This window comes from Palaemon carinicauda, chromosome 28 (assembly GCF_036898095.1).
Source record: "Palaemon carinicauda isolate YSFRI2023 chromosome 28, ASM3689809v2, whole genome shotgun sequence".
Taxonomy (NCBI): domain Eukaryota; kingdom Metazoa; phylum Arthropoda; class Malacostraca; order Decapoda; family Palaemonidae; genus Palaemon; species Palaemon carinicauda.
Window position 1 is genome coordinate 8,956,110 of NC_090752.1, and position 27,298 is coordinate 8,983,407.

Sequence of the window (27,298 nt, forward strand, 5' to 3'; positions counted from 1 at the left end):
AGCTATTGTCAACGAATATTAATGGCCAAAGTTATGGAGTTTATAAGATCACAATCCCTTTATGAAACTAAAACAAGTAGCTACTATCTTGGGAGAAAGAACACCATGGAAAAAGCTATGAGGTACCAATGTAACTAAATTACTTCACACAACAGAAAATATGATACAGCTAAGCAATAAAGAGTGCAAACAATATTTTCCTTTTCAAAAGAACATGTTAGACAAGGAAAGACACCCAGAAATTTCTTTAAATTAATGAAAAAGGTGCCATAACACTCTACCTCAGTAATATGAACTTCTGGACATCCTAGAGGATATCTGCTTTAAACCACTTAATCAAGTAGGATATCTCCCCAGTAAAAATATCCTTTGAACCTAATCCTGGTAAATGTACTTGTTTTATAACAACGGCCTTCGAAGAGTCCGGTTAAGGCTTCCTTTTATACTAATCTCTTTAGATATGAGATTCTCTTTCAAGGAATTGAGCCTATGCTAAGAAATCAGAGCAAAGGCCTTTCAGCAAAGAAAAAGGTTTACCACACATGGAAGGTAGGAAAAGGACCCTTCCAATAATAAATCCCTAGCATGTGAGATAAAACACAGCACAATAATAAAAAAAATTGTTATAAGGTATGCATAAAATCGAACAAATTCAGAGAAAGGAAATGACCGTAAGAGCAGTTCAACTTTGAAATACAGAATCTTTGAATTCAGTGATGAAAATAACAATGAAATGCCAATTTCTTACCCCCTTTTGCTGGACAACAATGATTATAATGAACAAAAGATTAAAAGAAAAAGAATTACAAACGTACACCCCTGGGGAGGATATATATATATTTGTAGTAAAAACATGTGTACTGCAACCAAAATTATCAAAGAGCACCATAATGATAAATCAAATGATAACAAGGGCAAAACTTGGTAGCAAGAAATATGGTAGTTTAAAACATTGAAATAGTAATGTGAAAGACAGATGGGAAAGTTTCTATCTTTGACTGATGAGGATATAAGTAGATTATTATAGGTTGAGTTGGTTCAAAAGATGGTTTGGCGCTAGAAATCCTTCCTAGCTGACAACCAAATCTGCGATCTCAGATCTATAATGCTATCTATCAAAAGAAATTTCTGCATGATACAAATCAGGAAATAACCATATCTATACATAAAAAGAATAACCTACAAAGTTATACAAATATCTTCCCTACAAATAAACTGCACCTTTATTTTACCTTTATCTTTGCACATAAACATTACGTAAGATTTCAATATCCATAAAGACTTCCTGACACAGTAACAGTATTTAAACTTAATTTCCCCTTCAAATAGATATTTAATATTTTACTTCTGTTTTTCTATTAGGGCACATGATCTATTCCTCTGCTAAGACCAATATTTTATGGCATTTTGAATGACACATACAGTAAGTAATGCAGTGATACTAAAACTAATATACAAAGTATTCAAATAAACTAATAAAGAAGGGGAAAGAATGTGTTCATTCACTTATTCTTTCCAGATAAATACTAACCTAAATAAGAAGCCATTACTCAACTAATTTAACTTTAGCTACAAATACAATTCTGAACAAAATAAAAGCTGATTGGTTTGGCTATCATGAATGATTTAATGTTGCAACAGATGGGGGGAGGGAAAGTGTTCAACTAAAGAATAATTACACTGCGATTCTAAACACTATAGGAAGTAAAAATCAATAAGATATAGTTTTGAATTTCAAAATATGAAATTCAGTGTTAGGAAGTAAGAATCAATAAGATATAGTTTTGAATTTCAAAATAATATGAGATTCAGTGTTAGGAAGTAAGAATCAATAAGATATAGTTGTGAATTTTAAAATAATATGAGATTCAGTGTTAGGAAGTAAAAATCAATAAGATATAATTTTGAATTTCAAAATAATATGAGATTCAGTGTTAGGAAGAATCAATAAGATATAGTTTTGAATTTTAAAATAATATGAGATTCAAGTTTCTTATCATGTAAAGATGGTATAATGTCAACTTTAAAAAGACTGCATTCTTCCATTGACGTGTCATTTCTGATACATTTAAACTCCTGTATTACTCTTCACATTTTCTAACTTATGAGCCCATATTTTCTATCCATGATGTGTGCTTTAACCCCAATAAAACTAGACCATCCTAAATCCATGAAATAGAACTCAAAAGTATCAGCAGAAAAACAATGTTAAGTATTCTACCAATAATAAGGGAGAATTTAAATGAATCTCTAACTACAAAAGCTTACTTTTTAGTATGATCTGTAGCTGAATCTGTGTTGGAAATAAACATTAACTTGCAATTCTTGAAGGCTTGTAAACTAAACGCTGAGAACAACGATTACAAAGAACTCAAGAGACTATACCTTAACCCTTTTACCCCCAATGGACGTACTGGTACATTTCACAAAACTCATCCCTTTACCCCCATGGACGTACTGGTACGTCCTTGCAAAAAACCGCTATTTATATTTTTTTTGCATATCTTTTATAACTTTCTGAGAAACTTCAGGCATTTTCCAAAAGAATGAGACCAACCCAACCTCTCTATGATGAAAATTAAGGCTGTTAGAGTAATTTAAAAAATATATATTGCTAAATGTGCTTGAAAAAAAAAAAAACACCTGGGGGTTAAGGGTTGGAAAGTTCCAAATAGCCTGGGGTAAAAGGGTTAAAGGGTATAACAAAAAATTTCAATAAATATACCCAAAACAACCTACAATAGACTGTATACCGTTCCTTATCTAAGATAGGATAGTTAATCACATTTAACATCACCATATTTGTACAGCCAAAAAATTTACCCCTAGCTTCTTATAAAACTCAAATTATTAGTGTAAGAATGCCAAGTGATTGTTGTTAAATACATTCCGTGAGGTTACTAATATCTTTATAACTGAAGAAAATCCAACTATAGTGTGGTGGACATTTAGAGAAATTCATTTACTGTACTAACAAGAGTAAAGAAATCTCACGATATAAGTGTTCACTAATGTTTCTTTCTACATCTACAAAGTGAACATCTGATCAGAGCCATCCTCTTACAGGTACTACATGTAGCTCTGCTCCACCTAATAACAAGAGATGATACAACAATTAAGCTAGAGGAACCTCAAACATTTGCTACGAAGAACTAGCTAAGGAGCCAATAACATTCTAGGAAGATGTAAATTGATATCCAATGGAGCTATGACTAGAAACAGCTGTATGATTTTTCAGAAAGTTACTGACAATCTTCTGCACAGTACAAGCTACTACTGTGCTGTTTGTATAGTCACCTCTATTCCCAGACATTACAGAAGGAAAAGTATCCAACCTCTTGTTAATGAGACCTGCACTTTCAAAAACACAAAGTGACCAATTAAGTCCAGCATAAGCTGCTCCTAAATATAAGCAATCACCAGCTAGATATCCAGATACCATCTTCTGTAGCTGCACACCATGAAAACAATCATAAATAGCAAATGCTTGTCATCAATCTAATGTCTTGTACCCTTTTACAGCTGTCTGCAATGAGATCAATTTGCATGAGCAGGTCACAGTTTCAGTGTCAAATAATACAAAGAACTAAGGTTGTCATTGACATGAAATTTTTTTTTTACATATTTTATATCAGTAATGTTAGCAGGGACTTCACAATCAAACCTCTCCCAGTGTATCAATCGGAGAATCTACGCGCCTTTAAAAAGTACAAGGTGCAGAAAAAGCAACTTATGTCACACGGAGGTCAAACAACAAGGCTTCGGTGACAAGCATTTTGTTTACCGAATGGGACAATGAGGTTTTTGGTCCTGAGATAAAAAAATACCTCATGGTCAAGAACTTCTTACTCCAATCGTTGTTGCTTAAGGACAATGCTCATGCCCATCCTCCATTCATTGGAGATGACCAGATGGAAGAATTAAAGTCTACCAGGATCAAGTTTTTGTTGCCCAACACCATTCCAACTCTCCAACCCATGGTCCAGCAGGTGATCTCCAACTTCTAAAAAAATGTACACGATAGCAATGTTCCGGATAGGTTTAGAGGTCACCAAAGGAACCAACTTACCCTCTGAGATTTTTTTAAAAAACATTTTCACATTGTCACCTGCCTCAAAATTATTGATAAGCTTAGGAAAGGATCACCAAGATAATCATCAAATCTGCATGGAAGAAACTGCACCATGAATGCATTGCAGAATGTGACTTTGAGGGGTTCAAACCCATCAGGAGGAGGCAGTTGACAATTAAATTGTGTTGGAGATGGACAGGTGCATCAGAAATCTGCTTGAGGAACATAACAAACAACTGACAACAGAGATGTTGGAATTGCATGAGCAGCAGCAACAAGGGGTAGTGGAGGATATTTCATCTGAAGGAACAGAATAATATACCACTCGCTTTGAGTGAAATGTTAAAAATGTGGGAAACCCTCCCTTCTAAGGCTTTGGCAGCTGAGCAGCTAATCTATTTATGAAAGATGCTGTTGCATTTCAATAGAATTTAAAGAAAAGATATAAAATAGCCATCTTAAAATAGGTTCCTTGTCAAACCTGAATGTAAGTGTAAAACAAAGATGACAAAATGGCCCAAAAACATAAAATTAAGTGATTCGGTTAGTGATAGTGAATGCCTTTCATTAGAGAAAACTCTCAATATTTTACCTAAAGTTCTTGTGGAGGAAGATTCCTCCTCCTCTGATACCACAGCCATGACTCTCTTCAAAGGTAAACTGCTAGTTAATTTGTCAATATTTCTATTTTCTATTGTGAATTATTGATTTGAATTAATTTCTGATATTAAGGGTTATGATTTCTTCTTTAAGAAACATTAGGAACCTTTACAATTGTGTGTATATGTGCATTTATGAACATGTGGAATGCATTGAGTGAATTACCTTTATTTTTTAAGGGAAAAATTGTTTTGGTTCACAAGCATTTTAAGTTACGAGCTTACTCTTGGAGAAATATACCGAGGTACTAGTATTTTTAGAATTAATTACTTCATCCTGGTGAAGGTAGGCTTAAATTTCCACATAAAGGTAGATGATTAAGGCAGTGATTAAGGCTAGTGAATAAATGTGCTATTTAACTGGGCTTTATAGAATTCCTCCTTTGCAAGAGGTTATATTTCTTTACAAAATGGTCTCACTATTCTTAACAAGAAATACTATATATCATAAAAACTCAAGATCAAAGCACTCTTTACGGGGTCTTGCAATGAAAGAAGGCCCAACCTTTCACAATATCTTCCATCTTTAGTTCTACTAAATCTTACCAGTACAATTTTTCCATCAGCAAAAGTAAAAACCTAATAAGGCACAATATAAATACTAGATCAATTGAAAGGGATGCAAAGGATGATTATCTATAGCATAAGATAAACAGAACAAACTTACTATGACTGATAACCTATTACCTACAATAACAAAAGCATAAGATACCAATAATCTTGTAAAGAAAAGCAAAGATATATGCAGAACTGAAAGCCATTGGTGAAAGAATAAAAGTACATAACAAGCAAAGTCTATCATCTCCATAACTGAAGAACATCTAAAGCACCTGATGACAAAGAAACTTGTTCCACCCTAAAAAGATTGTAACTCACTTGTCCTACGCCTGATATCCATAGGAAGTTTTTTCTGATTTTGGATGGCCACTATTCCTAATGTGTAGCAAATACAACATAACGTACTAAATCACATCACATAGATTAATGCCTGAATTTGATTAGAAATATTAGCCCAATTTGTTAACCCATTTATGAATTGTAACAAGGCAAGTTCTCATTTTTGTTAGAAATTCAAGGCACACTTTTCTTTGAGCAACAATCATTTACCATGGGAAAGTTAGTTACACAATTTTAAGGAAATATTATTAGCCAACAAAGAAATCATAAGAAATCAATTGCAAAGGTTGTATATCTCTTTACATCATAGTGAAGCTCATCAAAAAAATAATTAACATCTAATGCACAATGATGTCACACAATCCCCCTAAGATTTCCCTGACTTTTGCCTTGTAGGGTGATACTGCTATCACAAGACACTGTAAATGGTACTAAAAAGTTTTCTATGTATACCTTTCACTCCTAGACTGCAGTTCCCTTGAATTTTGAATTTCCATTTGTTCCCTTTAGTCTCTTCCTACATAGCTGTCCAAATTCTTGAAATTTACTAGTTTTCTCTGTACCCCTTTGGCTCCTATGCTGTAGTTCCCTTGGATTTTGAATTTCCATTTGTTCCATTCAGTCTCCTCCTACATAACTGTCCAAATTCTTGAAATTTACTTTGACTTACAATCTACATCAACCATATCCATAGGCATTAGTGAAAAGCCTATTTCACAAGGAATAAAAGCATTATCAATTGAGAAAAAATAGAGGTAACAAAGGTTATGCACCCAACAAATGAATAATTACACAATAAAAAACTTCCTTATAAACAAAAATATATTCTGAATATAAACCCATTATTTACATTAACTGAAGTTGTGTTCTTCATAAATATTTTCAAAGATATTTCAAAATAAATAAAGATCATCTGTTGACTGGATAGCAATATTGCACATGCATCCCATGGACTGTGGGTTCCAAGATCCTGCATCACCGGGTTTAGGTTGATGAATGTTAGGGCTTAGTTACAATGAAAGAGAAGGACATCCCAGTGGTATGAAGCCTGTACCTTACCCATGTCCATGCTACCAGCAAACACCCTTAGCAGAGTGTGCAGTCATGGCAGAAGGACATGGTAATGACCTTAGCCTAGGATAGGACTTAGAATCTCATGGTCCATCAAAGGATGTGGACACAGCTAAGAGCTGTTCCTAAAACTAAACCAGCATATGTTGCCCATCAAAATCAGCCAGTGTTTGAGATGCACAAAAATAATTCTCTGTCATCACTGAAAAGGATTGGTATAAATTGTAGAAATAAATGAAGTCTCATTGCCAATGTGACAAGCAGGAGATGCAGCAAGATGGGGCCTTTAGCCTAACAAGGATCCACCGAGGATGTAGATCTGATAAGGATTAGGTACACCAGTGATCTACTTAAAAAAATATATGTTCATGTTATGTCCACTAATGGGTGGATTATGAGGTTTAGGCCATAAGGCCATACACAATCCTACAGATACTTTACTTAATATACTCGGTGACTATTCAAAGTTACTACAGCCAATATGACATTCAGAATATCAAGTTTTTACGACAATATCATAGTTACAACAAAACAGAGCACACTGGCAGCTGAATAGTGTGTTGGTTTACAAGTAATCAGTAATCTACGAAAGTTTAGGCTATGGCAATGGGCAGCGTAGCAGCAGCAGGCATCACCTTAATCCTTATCAGTGAGTAAGTCCTATGTCTACAGCTTATGCTGTTCAATTCAAAGACAATTGTGATGATCCTGAACTTCTTTTTGTGTCGGACTATGAGTACGAAATTTTTTTTTTTAAATTTCTAGAGTAAAATATTTTCAAAGGATTATTCCATGTGAACTGGTACTGCTGCAGACAGCATAAGTGGGCATTTGGTGAAAAGAGAAACAGTTTCTTTCCTCTGCCTTGGAAGACCGATACATTTTCTTCCCAGTGATTTAGATCATCAAGCAAACATCCAGACTAATCTTTTAAAGAAAGTACAGGTAATGAATCAGTGCACTTTGCAGTCTTACTTTTTGTCCACTGCACCAGAATTTTTCCCTTTTCTGTTACTTACAAATTCTCTATCTCATTTGTATGGGGAATAAATATATTTATGATTTTGGCTCAATGATGCATTGTGCATGACTGATATTCATGATACCTACTTCAGTCAATCATAGACAGATTCATTACTGTATCTTGTTATTAATCCTTCCTGATTCATGAGTTTTAGGACAGTCATTAAGATGATATCTCATTTTACATAGGAATGCAAAGTCATGTTTGTTAAATGTACAGACTCTGTTTTATAGACCCTTAACTCAGATGTCTTTGCTAGGTTTCAACCCTACATTATAAAGCCTAAAATTTATTGATAACCTCAATCGCAGCAAATTTAAATACTTTAAAATATACTTTCAATACAAATTCATCATTTACATCATATACCCTCCATCCCTCACTTAATTGATTGCTTGAAGAGATAAACTAGTTATGTGAGAAAAGAAGTTTTTGCCTACCTCAAACCTACTAAACTTAAGATAAACACAGTACATGGCAAGACTAAACAGCCAGCAGACACTCTTTTTATTCTGCAATGGAGTTTCTAGTATTCGTGAAGACTCACAAACTGGTTATATAAATGAAGGAATTGTACTAGAAAATTAGTTTTTATTAATGAAAAACTGTTTTGAGAGCATCCATCTTGAATTATCATTTAGAACTTATGTAATATGTAAAAGAAAAGAACTTGCTCCCAAGAAATAAACAATTTAAAAAAAAATATTTCAAGAGAGAAAATAGAAACCACCTTTAGCAGTGTATAAAATTAGAAGAAATAATGAAATTAGCACTGTATTCTTTAAATTGAACCAAGGTATTCCAGGTAATCAACTATTCAACATGTACCTCATACATAATACTAAATATCCAAACCATAAATACTTAAATTTTGACAAATTACAAGCCTGCATAATCATGAGTAAAATTTCTTGTGGTTTTGACTTTTGACGTTCCTATGTTTATGTCCAAAAAATCAAACTTTTTTTTTTTCTGGTGATAAGTATTAGCTTATACATATTTTTCATAGTTTACCATGAAAATTAAATCAGTGTCAACTCCCAAATGGCTAACTAAATGAACTTGTTTCTAAAAGGGTAAACAACTTACAGATCAACCAAAGAAGGCATTGTATGGTAAAAGTTCACAAAAATACAGAGCTTGAGGAGAAATTGTCATAACATTTTTACTCTCTTTATGACTGATATTTCTACATACATTCATATGCCAAGGCACTTCCCCCAATTTTGGGGGGTAGCCAACATCAACAAATGAAACAAAAACAAAAAAGGGGACCTCTACTCTCTACGTTCCTCCCAGCCTAACAAGGGACTCAACTGAGTTCAGCTGGTACTGCTAGGGTGCCACAGCCCACCCTCCCACATTATCCACCACAGATAAAGCTTCACAATGCTGAATCCCCTACTGCTGCTACCTCCGCGGTCATCTAAGGCATCGGAGGAAGCAGCAGGGCCTACCGGAACTGCGTCAAAATCGCTCGCCATTCATTCCTATTTCTAGCACGCTCTCTTGCCTCTCTCACATCTATCCTCCTATCACCCAGAGCTTTCTACAAAAAGAAAAACAATAAAAACTTTACTGAAACACTGCACAAACAACAGATGTACCTAATATCCACAATACAATCCTCAGATTGATAACGCGCAAGTCAAATGGAAGATCAAACAACAATAAGGGTAATTGACATATACCAAAGAGAAAAATTCTTTATAAATTATTACTTTCAAATTTATGAAAACCAAGCCAACTTTAAATTGCAACAGGCTTTTAAAACTTGTTAGAATAATAGCCAGCAATTAAGCGTATCTTCTGTTACTAAATTATCTAAATTACAAGCATTTTACATCAGAGCTCAAGTGTCTTCATCCCATTTCTTTCCAACAATTTCACCCAAAAAAAAAAACACACACACACACACCAAAAGTGCCAAGCAAAATGGAATAACCAGAAATGACAGTCACCTTATGCCTGTCGAGACTAAAAATATCTCATTAAAACCAAAAGAAGTCTAATCATACAAGAAGTCATCAAAAATATTCTACTATATATCATAACATACTTTCAATTTTATATCATTGGCCCCCTATCACTAAAAAAAAAAAAAAGGCAGGACTTTAAGTGATCATTTCATAACACCAACACACACACATCTTCCATTCAATATATTAAATAACAAAATTCTAGAAATGTCGTAAAAACCCTGACCCCAATTCATACATAAAGAATGAGTTCTAATTACATTTTCACTGATAATCTCTAAACCTATCATTTGTTGTATAAAATCTATCTATCTATCTATCTACCATGGCACTTCCCCCAATTTTGGGAGGTAGCCGATATAAAATAAATAACAAAAAGGGATTTTTCTTCTCTTTGTTCCTCCTAGCCTGATGAGGGGTTTAGCTGAGAAATACCTAAGCAAACAAGCCTTTTAAATGATTAAAAGTTGCTCATGAATGGCAGAGGCAATTGACAGGACAATGCCCTAGAAACAGACTATGCAGTATATACCCTACAAATAATCAGTGCCCAAGTCCATTTCCATCAAGTTAGGACCAGAGAGGGTCAGGCAATGGCTACTGATGGCTCAGCAGGTAGACTTATAGGTTCCCCCTAATATCCCATCCATAGCCCACAAGGATGGTGAGGTTGTAGACACTACTAAAAACTATTGAGCTTGAGAAGCTCCAACTCCTGTCTAACAGATTGCCAGGCAGGGACGTTTCCAATAGGTGACCAGAAAACAAAATTTGTTAATTATTAGTTTAGCTTTATCACAGAGGTTAAAAATAGAACCAGTGTTTATGAAGAGGCACTTATATAAAGGGGAAGAGATTACTGTGTCTTGAAAAGGCATTTGATAGAAGTCCGGAGACACGAAATCAAATGAGCATTAAGAAACCTGGTGATATCACTCTATTATAACAGTTAGATCTAGAGTGGAGGCAGTGGCAGGGATATCCAAAGAGAAGAGTTTCAGATAACTGTGGAGTACATCACGGATCTGCATTTACTATTTATCATAATACCAGAAGCTACAATGGAGTTTATGAAAGGGGAGCCCTGGGCAAACTGCTATGGCAGATAACGTAGCATTAATAGCATAATCTAAAGAAGAAGTTGAAATATTTGAAAGGTGGGATTGTGGTAAAGAGTACTGTAATGAGAATTAAAACCTAATGTAAGCAAAATAAGGCTAATGGTGACTATACAGTATGAAAAAATAAAAAGTACAATGAAGAAAGTACAAATGATATAAAAAGTAGTTTGGATTGCAAAATCAACATGGAGTAAAATATATTAGATTGCTAAAACATATGAGTAAAATGTAACAATAAAGGAGAAATCCTATAATATTTTATTTCAATTATTCATTACTTCTCTTTTAGTTTATGTATTTCCTTGTTTCCTATCCTCACTGGGCTATTTTTCCCTGCTGGAGGCCTTGGGCTTATAGCATCCTGTTTTTCCAACCATGGTTGTAGCTTAGCTAGTAATAATAATAATAATAATAATAATAATAATAATAATAATAACAATAATAATAATAATAATAATAATAATATGATACATTGGCATGTCTTTACAGAGGTAGAGGACTTCTGTTATTTTGAATATATACAGAACTATAAAGCAGTAGCTGCGAGTACACTAAGAAAGAGAGCAGCAGCAGAATGGATGAAATAAGACACACTGGAAGACCACCACTAAATGAAATGTTCCATCAGTAAAGAAACCAAAGGCTTATAATGGGTACATATATCCTTTACTATTCCATGCAGCAGAAACATGGGTACTGACAACGAAAATGTCAAGATTATATTACAAACAAGAAATTGATGATGTAGTGTCCCAAAGCTAAAATAAAGGATGAGAACTCAAAGATTGAGATGGTTTGGACATGTGATGGGGAGCAGTTAGTCAGATCAATACATGTGCCAGTAACAGGACAAAAACCTACAAGAATGTCCATGAAATAGTAGAAAAAGGAAAGAATTAAGACTTAGCCCTCATGGGAGTTCAAGAAGACAAGTACACAACAGAAAAGAATGGAGAAAACTCCTTTCATATCTAGTCCCATAAAAGGGTTGTAGTGAACAAAGAGTAATCCTGAAAATTCTTTCTAACGCTGACCTTATCCTATCATAACGCACTAAGAACCTTGATCCTGGTCTTGTACCTAACAGACCAGTGATGCAGAAAAGCAACATAAGTATGCTATAAAACTGATAGTATTAACCTAAAACATGAAAAGAAACATCATAATGCTGACTTTTATCATATACCCCCACTGCAAACACCAATGCAGACATCAGAGGTATAATAATAGTTTTTCTCTACTTAAATGCCAGTAACCTGATAAATACTGTTTATCATTTCTTTACAACTTTTAATAATTGTTCTCCGTATAATTTCTTTTTCTGTATTAATGTTGACACTCCTGATATAGAATATCAATGCAATGCAAATTCTAGAATCCTAATTAATAAACCAAAGGGAATTAATGAAAGTAAGCTTCCCTGCCATCATTGCTTTGGTTAAATTTGTACCTCTACATTGGTAAGCACAAGCAATCTATGGCATTAAATATTCATTAAGACAATTAACTTTATGATTAAATTCCTAAGCTGTACATCCAAAATTAATTGCTTAAGTGGCTGAAAACTAAGCAGAAAAGTGCAGACATGTCTAGTAATGATGCAAATTAATCAAATCTTAATGCAAAGCCATTTGGTTAATACTGTACATGAGGAAAATCGTGAGCAGGCAAATATCAACTCTCTTAACCCAAGTGTAATTGCTTTCCTCATTTCCTTCCGAGAGACATATATCAGCTATAGGTTACCAGAGTGATCATTTTCTCAGGTACAGTAACTCTGAGCAATTGAAATTAAACATTTTGTATTAAAGGCTCACAACAGTAAAAAAACATACTAGAAAAATATTTCAACATAGTACATAGACCTTATGTGTACTCTAAAGAATTCATTATCTTTATTTCAAATGAAAATTGTGTAGAAAAAATTCAAATCTAATTTTTTTTTTTATGTAAAAGTAGTCTTCAAAATAATATGTAGTCAAATACAAAGATGATTACAGTATCTCTAATTAACATTAACATACAGCTTTGAAGAATAAAATTGTTACATTTACCAAAAGCTTATGTTCACTCTGATAATTTCATTTTACTGACTATTACACTTGACAATACTTCAACTTTAGGTGTTTAACAAATAAATATAACATGATTTAACACAGAAAGTTACAGTACTCATGCTTTTCCTAAAGAGAACTAAAAAATCTACAACCAAATAACATCAGTTAAAATCTACACTACATGAATTTACTAAAATAATCTGAATCAAAGACTATCTAAACATGTATAAAAAGTATATCTATGGTATGAAGAACAAAAACAACAAACATCAAATTATCTAGTGACCCAGATGAATTTTCATGCATCTAAAACGCACAAATGCGACCCTTCACCTCAAAAACCTATAACTTCCCTGAATATTTTGTGTAAAAATGTTTTAAGTTTGTTTTGAAATACATCTAAAATCTATTTCTGTGTTATACTGCACCCCATGATCTCCCTACTAAGAAACATATTGAATAAATGTGGATGGATTTTTAAAGCTGATTTCACAAAAATGGGAAAAAAACAGAATCATTATGCATAAACTATTAAACTCTAGAAACAGAATCTTTTGGTAAATATTCTTCAAACAAAAGCTATAATGTATATGATCAACTTTTGAGTTTTGAAATTTTGCATATCAAGATCAGGGAATTAGAATAGAAATTCAAACATGATAAACTATAAACCAGAGTACCTTAAGACGTATCATAATAATAGATTGAACTGTGAAATCACAAATAATGCCCTATATAGATTTAGCTAAATGTTTGTAGTTGAAAAAAATAGGAAAACAGTTGACTCCCTTTTCAAACTTTTAAGTGATTTATTAGACAGACAGGCAATCTATATTACTATTTTTATACATCTCAAAAATTTTAAGACTTCAATAACCCATTCAACTTTGAAACACTAAGACTTTATACCAAAATTTTTTTCTTTCATAGAAACCATTAATTATATATGACCACATGCTTGGTTTTTAAATGTCCTTAATCTTAACAGTCTTTTGTCTATCAGACAGAAGAATGGTAGTCTGACTGCACATATGTCATCTGAACCCACAAGTATTCATTCATTAGCTAACTCAATTTCACATACAGTACCCTCTGAATGAGGCTGTAAAGTCAATGGGTATGCGAGAAGCTTACAGTCAGCCAATGTCTTTAAATTCATAAAGAAAGCAATACACCAGTCACGTCCTTAAATCATTAACGGCTGCTGGAAGAATTTGTGGAGTGAGGCCTTGAAAACTTTCAATGTTTTCTAAAAATTAATAGCAATGCCATGAAAATACATAAAAATACTCTGCATGGCTAGACAACACAGTGGTGATGGAAAAGATTTATTAGACAAAGAAATCATCACACCATTAGAAGAATATCTGGAAAATTTGATGAATGTACAGTTGTAAAAACTGATTAAGTCATCACCAGAAGATAATGTAGGCTTATGAAAGTAAACCAAGAGAAAAATTTTAGTGAAACATTTTGTAAGTGGCTTTGAAATAAGAGATAAAAGAATAAGATCACCCATATGGAGTGCAGCACTAAAGTTACCCATTATCAAACCGAATCAATATTGCCTATGCTTGATGACATGAAAAAGCAGAAACAACAGCTTTCATTCAATATGTGCTCCCACAAAAAAAGTTGACTATCAATGTGTGTACAATAGTTGATCCAAATATCTACATCATTAGCTCCTGGCAAACAATTTGCTGCACAGCCTGCTCTTGACACAATCATCTGTGTCACCTGCTGGTCAATGCATTCTCCATCCAAAGCTATTGGAGTCTCACCCACATCTTCCAGTATCAACTAAAAGTGATCCAGATATGGTAATGCGTCTGGACTTTTGTCATCTTTACTTTATAAACATAGGTATTGTATCAGCATCAAAATAACCATAGATCAACATGTCAATGAGGAAGAAGAGAAGAAACAATTATACAAATATGTTACAGTGGATTTGCTTTAATTTCCAAACTCACTTAGTAAAATGAAAACATATAAAAGAAGGAAAAGAATATTCTATTAGTTAATATATAAATAAATAATTATCAGAATAACACTGAAAATTGGTGATCCTTCAGAGGAAATGAAATGCAGAATTCTGAACAGAGTTATAAACAAGAAGACAGCCTCACAAAAAATGAGGAAGGTTACCCTTGGGTAAAGGAATCTGATTTCAGTATCATCAGAATAGATGCTAACCAGAACGTCAACCAGGGAAGACCAACCCACCACTATGGTGCCCAAACACAGCAGTGCCCTCACCAAAATTCAGCTTAAACTCACGGAGGCTGTTGTTCTCCATGACAAGTACAAAGGCTACCATTCTTCTTATCTATTAAAAAAAAAGACAATTAAGTTTAGGGATATTCAAAATCCACAACTGTGAAATCATAAATATCTAGCAGAGTTGTAAAGAAAGACAAATTATGTGCAAGATGAATATTAATAGCAATGTACGTCTTTAATTGAATCCATTTTTTTTCAACAATAATAATTATTTCATATGAAAATTTGAGTGATATTAAATAACTAAAGTTCTTGCTGAATTCCAACTAAAAAACCCTAGTACTAACTACCATTAAGTTTACATTCTTTAGAGTTCAGTGTTGAGTACTTTTGATAAACTTTTTTTCTTTATAAGAAGAGAAGATCAAATAAATTAATTTTGCCAAAGGAAAATCTTTATCAAATCTTGTCTAATAATTTTTCAGTGACTTTCTTGCAAGATTTGCCTTTTTCTATAATTTCACCTAATTATTTGTTTTGTTTAAGCCTAAACATTTGCTGCAACTCTTAAATTTTTTCTGCATGAAAAAATTATCATTTACCCACAATAATTTAACAGCAAGCACATTTGAATTTAATTTTAAGCTATCAATATACTTAAGCCCCAGATTTTATACAACATTGGCATCACCCAATCTCTTGTAAATATCATTTATCAACTTCTGTCCTTTCTGTTTGAGATAAAATTTAAATGCCAAGCTGACAAACGTTAGTAACTTTTACTCAAGATATATTTAACATAATCTGAGCTTTTCTACAGCTTTTTGACAGTGAACAGGACAAGCAATAGTAAGGCATTTATGAAAGGGAAGGTCATATACTGTAAATAGAAATGTTATAAATACAATTCAACCCCAAAACAAAATTAAAAACTGAAGCGAAAGCGAAAAAAATTTAATGTTTTTAGACTGTCTGTTCCTTTAATTTGTAAACCTATTAATTTTCACTGAAAATAATTTAACAAAATAGCATTACATACAGTAACATTACTAAAAAGACCCAATATTATTCTTGGTGTATCTATTGTTCCAACATTGATGTAATCAGCAAATCATAACGAAAATTGTGAGGCTAACAAGTATAAACACAATTTGGAATTGTATAAGAAAAAGAAGTGTTTTCTATAATCAATATTCAATAAAGATCTGATAAAATATAATTACCTAGATTTTGCTATGGCTCGTTTCAACTCCTTTTGTAAAGATTTAACTCTCGTCTCAGCTTCGTGGTACAAGGCTGACGTGCGACGGTGTTCTGCTGCACTTTCAAGTTTTTCTCGTTCAGCATCATTAACCTATTTGATAAGGAAAAATATAAACGTTTAAATCTAAAAAAAATATAGAGTACTGTACACAATATGTAAACTGCTTTTCTAAAAAGTATAAACGAAATGTGACTTCAGATAAAAGCACAATACAGTGTACTAAACGGGGCTCTAATTAAACTAAACTGGAACAACGTACAATGAATAAAAATTTACTAGAAATGTGGCTATATATTGTATAGATGCATAGAAGCAGGAAAGAGGATAGTTTATGGACATGATTAAGATATAAATATCGGACATGAAAAAGAGAAAATAATGTCAAAGAAAAAGTATGTAAAAAGGCATTCTATAAAAACCTAAAAACACTTGACATATGATAAACTACAAACTATATTTAGAATAATTCTGTTATGAAATACAAAATTACCAAACATTCAACATTTCCAATATGCTGTCATTAAACAAGCATTATTCAAGATTATAGAATAAAATTAAAGTACATTATTTGATAGAAAAAGATGCACAATGTACTAAAAACACATCTCATATCAGCAGAACCTATTTAAAAAAAAGCATATTTAAGAGAGCCAAAACATTAGGCTATGATTCTCACATCCAAGCAATAATCAATAAAGGGTATTGTAAAATTAACATACAAAAAACTATAGGAGGCTAAAATATACACATACGTACTCCACGTATAAAAATGTATAAAATGTAACAAAAAAATACTATACACGTCAGAATGCATTTTACTACCCATACAGTATACAAAACACAGCCTTTCACAAAGTTTCCAGCTAAAACTACGAACACTAACTAGTAAACATTGAAGGTAAGAGTATTTTTAATCATATACTGTATACAGTATACTGTATTAGCATTTTTTCTTTCTTTTTAATAAGTTATGTCTTGGGGTAGAGTTCTCTTGCTTGAGGGTACATTCGGGCACACTATCCTTTAATATTTCTCTTCCTCTTGTTTTGTTAAAGTTTTTACAGTTTATATAGGAAATATTTATTTAAATGTTGTTACTGTTCTTAAAATATATTATTCTTCCTTGTTTCCTTTCCTCACTGGGCTGTTTTCCCTGTTGGGGCCCCTGGGCTTATAGCATCCTGCTTTTCCAACTAGGGTTGTAGCTTAGCAAGTAATAATAATACCAATAATATTAATATTTGCAATACATATCTTAACTGGGGTATTTTCCCTGTTGGGGCCCCTAGGCTTGAAGTATCCTGCTTTTCCAACTAGGGTTGTAGCTTAGCAAGTAATAATAATAATAATATCATTATTTGCAACAAATATTTCAACAAATTATATTAACAATTTTTTTTCACCATGCATACTGTATTCTAAATAAAGTAGCAGTAAAGTGAAATCAAATGCCGAAAAAAAAAACAGCAAATGAACAAAGAATCCTCACTAATCATTGATTGTTAAAATTCACAAAAATTCAGTGACAAAAAACAAGTTTCAAGTAATGATGAACAATTAACATTGAGAACACATAGTGCTAAGCTTAAAACAAATTTATGAATTACCCATGTTTACAATATGTTATGTAAACTAGTAAATAACTTGTGAAAATGAAAGGGCAGTTTTGATTATATGTATCCTGTCTATTTGAAAACTTTTTTTAACAGAGAGAATAACAATTTAATAGAGTACAGTGTATTTTTAATTTTTGCAGCATTTTGAAAGTGTTTTGATAGTTCAAATTGCTGTAAATATTTTCAACTGGAGCTATGAAAATGAGTTGAAGTAAGATGATAGAAAAAAAATTAGCTATTTATTAAGCCTAATCCTCAGCAATCTAGCAAAAACGGAATTAAAAGGCTACACAAGATATATGATGAAATCATATATGGGATGACAACATTTGAAGGGATGCAGTACATGCTATGTGATGCTATTTGGTAATGCCTAAATTAGTCTCAGAAGTCAGTGTTCTCACAAACATATAACATAATTTTAATATTAACATTAATTTCTTTACTCACCTGATATTCATATTACTTCTGCAGAAGCTCGGTTTAATCAACACTTACCAATAAGAATTTTAAAATTTTAAAATTTCCCCATCTTTTTTTTTTTGCTTCAACAAATACATGCCCTTAACATAGTAATAAGACCTTCTAGTGGATAGTGGTATGAAGACCAGAGCTGCCGCATCAGATACTCTTCGCTTCATTTTCAAAGCCGACATTATCCTTCCCGTTAATACCATGAGTTAGTGGGGAGGGGGGGCATGTACACGAACATCAGGAGAGTATAGAAATAAAACTATTATCAAAATTCTGTTTATTTCTATGAATCTCTCCTGATGTTGTTACTGCTGACTCCCACACTGTTAAAGGTGGAACTCTATTGCACGAAATAGAGGAATAAATTCAAGTATTAGTAATGCAACGAGATTAAGGATTATTAACCTGGTCTAGATAACTTGGCTCATAGAGAGTCTTTTAAGATTTCCGGTGATCAATCTATTCTGAAGAAGTGTTTTAATTTTTTCATTCTACCTTCTTTTGAGTATTGTTCTCCTGTCTGGTCTTCAGCTGCTGATTCTCATCTTAATTTGTTGGACAAAAATTTGCTGTCTATTAAATTTCTTTCTTATTCCTGATCTATACATTAATCTTTGGCACCATTGTTCAATTAGTTATTTTTGCATGTTGCATAAAATTTTTCAAAATTCTAACCATCCTTTGCATTCAGATCTTCCCAGACCATACCAACCTGTACGTAGTACTTGATATGCAGTTAATTTTAAGTCATTCCATCTTCACCATAAGGCTCAATACTACAAAATATGACAGGATTATGGAAAGATCTTCCTAATCGGGCAGTTAAATCGGTGCAACTTCATTAGTTCAAACTTACAGCGAATGTTTTTATGTTGCTAATGTAAGTCTCTTCTTGGTTTATATATGACAGATCAATTTTAACGTTGTTACTGATCTTAGAATATTCTATACTAATTATTTATTACTTCTCATGTAGTTTATTCATTTCCTTATTTGCTTTCATCACTGCACTATTTTCCCCTGTTAGAGCCCTTGGGCTTACAGTATCCTACTTTCCCAACCAAGGTTCCAGCTTAGGTAATAATAATAGATTACTCTGACAAACCGTTTAAACTATGATTTGCAATACTGTAGTCTCTAAATGTAACTTTTGATCTACCTAATATTTCTGATTGATTCTAATTTGAATATCACATACAACCTAATATTCCAAAATCAACTGAACTCAAAACTCAAAACTACTCCTGCCACTATGGGGCCTAGAGCCCAGCAGTCTTCATAAGCAAATCATGCTCTTTAAGATATTTGGTCAAAAGCAACTTGGTACACCGTTGCGCTGTTGCTAAAACTTTTTCCAAAAATGGATTCCTACAAAAGTTAAGGGAAGTAGCTGCACTCCTAATATCAGGTGTACCTTGACTTTTAAGAATTTCATAATTTTTGGATCTACCAGTAATTTCTAGTAAGCTTCTGCGACCCAATCTTTAATGAGGAATGACACAGCATTTTTTTTTAAAAGGCAATTCGGGATGACTCTCAGCCCACAGACCAAATTAGGTACAGTAACTCTATCTTTTGCTTAGTCCAAATATAACTTAAGACTCTTACTGGATAATGAAGACTATTTTCTACTGAATGGTCTTCATCCCGTTTTAAAGAAGGGATGTGAAAGAATTGAGGCAGACTTTTAGTCTTAAAATCTTTATTTTTATGAATCTTTCCCAAGTTCATGTTTTTTTTTTTTTCAGCCCAGTTTAATTGACACTTACATGTAAAATTCTAAATGTTCTCATTCTCTTTCACTTCAATACTTACATGCCCTAAACAAGGGAATGGAGTAAGTGGTGAAAAGCCCAATTAAACCTGTCAAGTCAATCTAGTCTTCAGTTACCATTGTCACACAGCAGTGATCACACTAAGATTGTTCATTCTCTTACATTGTTTACTTACTGCACTAAATATGTCTTCCCCTGGTTCAGTTAGCAATTATTGCATTGCAGATCTATGTGAATTATTTCGGCGAGATCATGATCCGCATTTCCTTTGTGCATAGTGCCGAGGTAATATTGTGATTTAAACAATCATTGTGAAGCAGTAATTCTCATGGCAAAGTATGTTTCCAGGGTTGCCGCACTCTACTGTATAGATTCAGAAGCCTCAAAATCTTTACATACCTTAGTTTCTTCTACTGCCAAACTCTTGCAATCCACAATTCTAATCGCTCTACAAAACACAGAAGACCGAGCAGGTTGTACACACACACACCTCTCTCAAAATCTTTACATACCTTAGTTTTTCCTACTGCCAAACCCTTGTAATCCACAATTCTAATCCCTCTACAAAACACAGAAGACCGAGCAGGTTGCGTACACACACACACACACACGCTCACTCTCACAACAAACCCATACGTTCTTAACATTTCTGTATAACTTAAGATCCCGTTTTATATCTTTCAACGGGTACCTATCATGGAATTATTATGCTATCACATAATCACTTCAAAATTAATAAAAAGGTTGTTTTTTACACGTAGAATCACAGTGCTTTACTATTATTTAGAGTAAAATAATAGAAAAAAAAAAAATTCTGAAAAATGATTTTATAATCGCTTCATAACAAATGGAAAGAATTGTTTAGGGGTACCACAGGAGTTACAAAACTATCAGATAAGATCCAAGAAAGTAGATTGAGGTGGTATGGTCATGTCATGAGAAGAGATGAACAGTATATTGGGAGGAGAGTGATGGAAATGGAGGTACAGGGAACGAAAAGGAGAGGGAGACCAAAGCGAAGGTGGATGGACTGTATCAAGGATGACCTTCAATCAAAGGGATTAACCGGTGATGAAGTGTGGGACAGAGGTAGATGGAAAATGCTGGCCAGAAACATTGACCCCACATAAAAGTGGGAAAAGATGCAGACAGAGAGAAGAGTTAAACCCAATAGAAAATAAAGTAAACTTCAGAAAAATTTATTCTGATTCAGCTTCAAAACAAATAAACATGGAAATATAGGTTATCATAGAGTAAGTATGTGTGTATATATACGATGGTAACAAATCTCGTATCCGCTGCCTCATAGTGAAGGGGTTAAGAGGAGCTGATGATACTTCTTTTAGTGTCTATGAGGAAAAGCCAGCAATATAATTTATAAATTGATGGGATTGTGCTACAACATAAGCAAGTAATAATGAACTATACCTCATAATACAACTGATTAAAAATTGTATAAGATTGTTTGTTTTAAAAATTCTTAAGTTAAATCTATCCTGAATGTCTCCATGCTTTATCATATACCCTTTTCTAAACATATAAGGATGGAAACATTACATCATTATGATACATGCAACATCTATTCTATTTCTCACTATTGAAAGTAGTATTAGACCAATACAATACCTTATAAGTGGCATGGTTAAGCATTTCTTGCCACGTATGATCAAAGGTACATCCTTTTTGCATTAAACCCTCCTCTGCCAGGAACACCATTTCCCGAGCAGCTGCATGTTGACTCATGGCACGTTCGTAGCGCACAGCAGCTGCCTGAGTTTCTGCCAGAGCCTGAACAAAATATAATTAGGGTAAATTCCTAATTAAATCTTTATAAAGAGAATATTCAGCCATATTGGTTATTGTAAATAAACAATATAAATCCTTTCATCAAGTCTTGATATCAGTCTCTAAATAAAAAAAATTCTTTTCTTCATTTATCAGAGTCTGAGCTTGAACTATTTATTTTAGTAAATATTAAAAGGTTCTCTCAAAATCAAGAGCATGTCCATCTTCTGTAGACCTATCATTGAAGGTAGTAGGTTGGCCAGAGCACCAGCCACCCGCTGAGATACTACCGCTACAGAGTTATTGGGTCTTTTGACTGGTCAGACAGTACTACTTTGGATCCCTTTCTCTGGTTATGGTTAATTTTTACTTTCCCTACACGTACACCGAATAGTCTGGCGTATCCTTTCCACATTCTCCTCTGTCCTCATACACCTGAGAACACCGAGATTACCAAGCAATTCTTCTTCAATCAATAGGTTAACTACTGCACTGTAATTGTTCAGTGGCTACTCTCCTCTTGGTAAGGGTAGGAGAGACTTTAGCTATGGTAACCATATCTTCTAGAAGAAGGACAATCCAAAATCAAACTATTGTTCTCTAGTCTTGGGTAGTGCCATAGCCTATGTACCATGGTCTTCCACTGTCTTGGGGTAGATTTCTCGTGCTTGAGGGTACACTCAGGCACAACATTCTATCTTATTTCTATTTCTCGCGTATTTTTTTAAGTGTCTATACTTTGTACAGTATATAAAAGATCTATCTTAATGTTGTTACTGTTCTTAAAATACAGGGAAGGTCCCAGTAACCAAATAGCCCACAGAAACCCCATAATCCCCCACAGCACACAAGGCAGACCAAAACCAACCAACCCTACCCTCCATTCAGTCTTTCCAAGTTCAACAAACTTGAAAAAAAAACTGTACCAAGGCATCAGCAGTGAATGTCACTACCTAGCGTTGCATTGAATTGGATTTATGAATTTGGGTAATAAGGCCTAGCATTATGGCCGGGATGGACATTCAATGCCCATTTGCAACTTGGGAAAAACACTGCAATGGTAGAATAAAGAAAAATTTAAAAGGGTTGAACAGAAAGAAGATAAAAGAAGTGTAGGACCACCCAGTGCTGAAACCATGAATAACTTGTAGAATAACAGGATGCAGCAAAGGTCTTCATTGGTGCTTTGGGCCTAGTAATAATACTATAATTGTATTTGTATTAGAGACCTCCCTGGTGAAGTCTGCAATAGTCAGTGAAGTGTTTAGTGTTCTTAGTTTCATGATACTTCGCCACTGTAATCAAATAGGGTTATCAAACTTCAAGTTTTCAGATTTTGAAAAAGACTTTAGATTTCAAATTTTGGACAGAGAAATCCAAATAATAGTGACAGCAGTTCCAAAGCAATAGTAGTATAAGTTACAGTCTTCTGATATCTATTTCTCTTACACTCTCACACATCTTATTGCACTTGGCCGTCAATGTTGCAATCTCCAAAATAATTAAGGAACAGGCTCATTAGTATATGATCAGCAATGGCTAGAAAAGAATAGAACAGTACTACGAAGAGTTCCCGGGAAACTTTTTCAATGGGGTAGTCGTTACACAATATTTGTTGTCTATGCTCACTATGGAATACTAGACTACTATAAATGACAAAATAGCCAGCAAATCTAGTACTAAGTTCTATGTATCATTGTCACTAAAAAAACTAGTCTTCCAGAAATACTGTAAGTAATGCCCAGCTCTTTGCAGCCCAAGAAACCATGAAGGGTTCAAGGGTTGCAAAATGACAGGACCCCTACAACCAATTTTCATTGTCACAAAAGAACTTCTCAGATCTTTGGCAAACTTGTTATTATATATGCTCAACAAATTAACATATTCAAATTAAGGCCCCAAAATTAAATACCTCACAAGATTACCCACACAGTTGAGGCAATAGATAACTGAATTCAAATTGCAAGATTTTCCAGTATCCAGTCCAGTTGATGTTTTTAATGGCATAGTGGCTCCAATATGTGGGGTATCCGTAACATGGCAGATTTTATGCCTGTTGAAAAAAAAAAAATACCTTACTTCTAGGGCTTCAAAGACCTAGAATGAATCTGAACAGTACATGTTCTCAGGAATCGTTAAATTTTCTGTCTCCCTATACCTAAAAAAGGTGTCCTATAACTCATTATGGCCATACTTTTCTGTGGAATATCTTGCCTTGAATAATTTTATTCACTGACTTTACCTTGGAGTTCACTTCCTCAAGGCCCTCACATAAGAGTTTCCTGGGTTGGATTGCATTTATAAAGTCAGGCCAAACGGTACGGCACTGGGGCCAGAGAGGTAATTCAGTGCCTTGCTATAACTTGAAGAAGACCCCACAATTGCACTAGGAAGTTTAAGTTGCGAAGTTGGATAGTACATAGATGATATAGGAGCATCTAAAATAGAAAAGTGACTGAACCCTAAGTTTCCTTAACGCATTATGCCCATACTTTTCTGTGGAATATCTTGCCTTGAATAATTTTATTCACTGACTTTACCTTAAAGTTCACTTCTTCAAGGCCCTCACATAAGATTTTCCTAGGTTGGATTGCATTTATAAAGTCAGGCCAAATGCTACAGCACTGGGGCCAGAGAGGTAATTCAGTGCTTTGGTATAACTTGAGGAAGACCCTACAATTGCACAAGGAAGTTTAAGTTACGAAGTTGGATAGTACTGTACATAGATGAAATAGGAACATCTAAAACAGAAAAGTGACTAAACCCTACGTTTCCCTAATGCATTATGGCCATACTTTTCTGTGGAATATCTTGCCTTGAATAATTTTATTCACTGACTTTACCTTAGAGTTCACTTCTTCAAGGCCCTCACGTAAGATTTTCCTGGGTTGGATTGCATTTATAAAGTCAGGCCAAATGGTACAGCACTGGGGCCAGAGAGGTAATTCAGTGCCTTGCTATAACTTGAGGAAGACACTACAGTTGCACTAGGAAGTTTAAGTTGCAAAGTTGGATAGTACATAGATGAAATAGGAACATCTAAAACAAAAAAAGTGACTAAATCCTAAGTTTCCCTAACACATTATGGCCATACTTTTCTGTGGAATATCTTGCCTTGAATAATTTTATTCACTGACTTTACCTTAAAGTTCACTTCCTCAAGGCCCTCACATAAGATGGATAGTACATAGATGAAAGAGGAACATCTAAAACAGAAAAGTGACTAAACCCTAAGTTTCCTTAACAGGTTTGTCATTTAATTAATAACACATTCAATGATTCATTCTTATACCATCAAGAAACTTTGCATGATTTATTTTCTTGTCAGGCCATTGTACGATTAAAAGCTATCATCTGATTGAACAAAGTTTATAGCAAGTTTAGGCTATATGAAAGGGGGAAGCTATGGGGCTATGAGGAATGACATACATTCCTATACAATCATTTTGTGAAGAGCTGTTCTGATTTACATGGTCTATTTTCTATGATTTGTTTTCTTTGATAAAACCAATGAATGTGATTTTAACTTTAAAAACAATGAGACTGCACATATTTGTAGTATAAAATCCTTGGAGTTCTGTCTGTCTGTCTGTATAGATTGCCTTACCTTGTATAAGACCCGGGCTCTTGCCTTTGGGCAGCCCAGAAACCTTGGAGTTCACTGAGCATGAAAGGAGTATACTATATTAACAAATAATTATGTATATCTAGCATACTACAAAGGCACTGAACAGCCATTAAGAATACTGTATCTTTATGGGAGGAAATACAATAGCCACACCAACTTTCCACATTAGGAGTTTGGACATTGTGGGTGCAATCTAAATGCCACTTTAAAGTGTATTCTTTTGAAGAAAAACAAAAGTAGACCAGTGATTTCCAGCTTAAATCTTTCCACAAAGGAATTAAAACTCGGCCAGCCTCCCTGGAGAGCATTATTAGGTTAATTCTTCTTCATTGTCGACATCTTTTCCCAGAGAAGAAGAAGAATTAATCTAATGATGTGTCCCAAATAAAACAACTTTTCTGTACCATGATGTAAAGTCTTTCATAACAATCATACAAAATTCCTAAAATCACCCAGAAAGTGGTACTTATTCAAAGCAAATTGTATCACGTCATGCCAAAGGGAAGCAAAAACCTCCAAATATGTCCTGCATACTATTATTTGCCTGTCAGTTTGGTTATCATTTCTAAGGACTGGAAATTGCCAACAGAAATTTACCATCAGTATTTGTTACTACTATAGAACAATACTTAACTAAATAAAACATCATTTACTATTTTTATAAGATAGCCTGGGGACATAATATTTTGAATCCAGAAAACATTTGGCCTGAATTCCTACAGAATAGTATAAGGTTGTGTAATAGGAACGGGGTCTTTTTACGAAATAAAAATGGAATACCATCTTGGACCAGGAACATTACAATTCCTTCACCTTATTAATGAGATACTTATCTTTATCTTTTTATTTGTGGTATTATTTTGAAAGGGAATTTTAGTTTGTCTAGCCTAATTATATTTGGAAGATGATGATAAGAGAGGTTCTAATAATATGAAAATGTTTCCATGAAAAATCCAAAGGCATTTTGAGCATCAAGGTACTACTTACTCTTTAGGTTTCTTTGCAAATTTGTGAGTTTTCCTTCATAGAATCAATTTGCTTATTTACAACCTGATTCAATATTTAAATCAGCACTTTATTTTCAAACGATGTTCAGCACCCTTGCAACTTGAAAGAATCTTCACTTTACATCATTATCTTTGATCTTTATTCATTCACCTTTTAGGTTAAAACCTTTTAGGCTAAATCTTCTTTACTAGCATCAAGCTTCTGTATACTGTATAAGCATTATGGCTTACTTTTGAACTTCCTCCAAATTCAAAAGTTTGGTACAGCTATATATTTCCAAAATAAAGCAGAGAGTTTGATTCTAACTCTGAACTTAATATTGTAATGCACAAAAACAAATAACAATCTCAATATCTATCAAAAGATTCTATTCATTACCTGCTTGGCTCTGATTCGAGCCTCGTAATATGGCCGTGACTGCTCGACACATTTTCCTAATCTTTTAGCAAGAACATCAATACGTTGAGTTGAATCAGATAATAGCTGCCTGAACAGCATTCGAGCTTCCTGGAAAGTAATTTTGAAATAATATCATCTTCCTTCATCAACTACAGTACCGTACTGTAAATTAGAAATAAATGTTATATACATACTAAAAAAATCTTATGCTAATCATAAGTCTAAATTTTTCTGCATTCTTAA

At 33.6% G+C, this 27,298-nt stretch overlaps 1 protein-coding gene across 3 annotated transcripts in view; it reads right to left on the minus strand.

Annotated features, from left to right (window-relative positions):
• LOC137621451 (uncharacterized) overlaps nucleotides 1-27,298 on the minus strand; it is an 84,113-nt gene that overhangs the window by 38,986 nt on the left and 17,829 nt on the right. For 2 of the 3 annotated variants that reach the window (XM_068351761.1, XM_068351760.1), the window contains exons 3-5: nucleotides 27,035-27,163; nucleotides 21,862-22,023; nucleotides 16,330-16,460 (exon numbers count right to left, since the gene is read on the minus strand). In XM_068351761.1, coding sequence (XP_068207862.1) covers nucleotides 16,330-16,460; nucleotides 21,862-22,023; nucleotides 27,035-27,163 — 422 coding nt within the window. The remainder of the gene's footprint in view (nucleotides 1-16,329; nucleotides 16,461-21,861; nucleotides 22,024-27,034; nucleotides 27,164-27,298) is intronic. The other variant, XM_068351762.1, reaches the window with a different exon arrangement.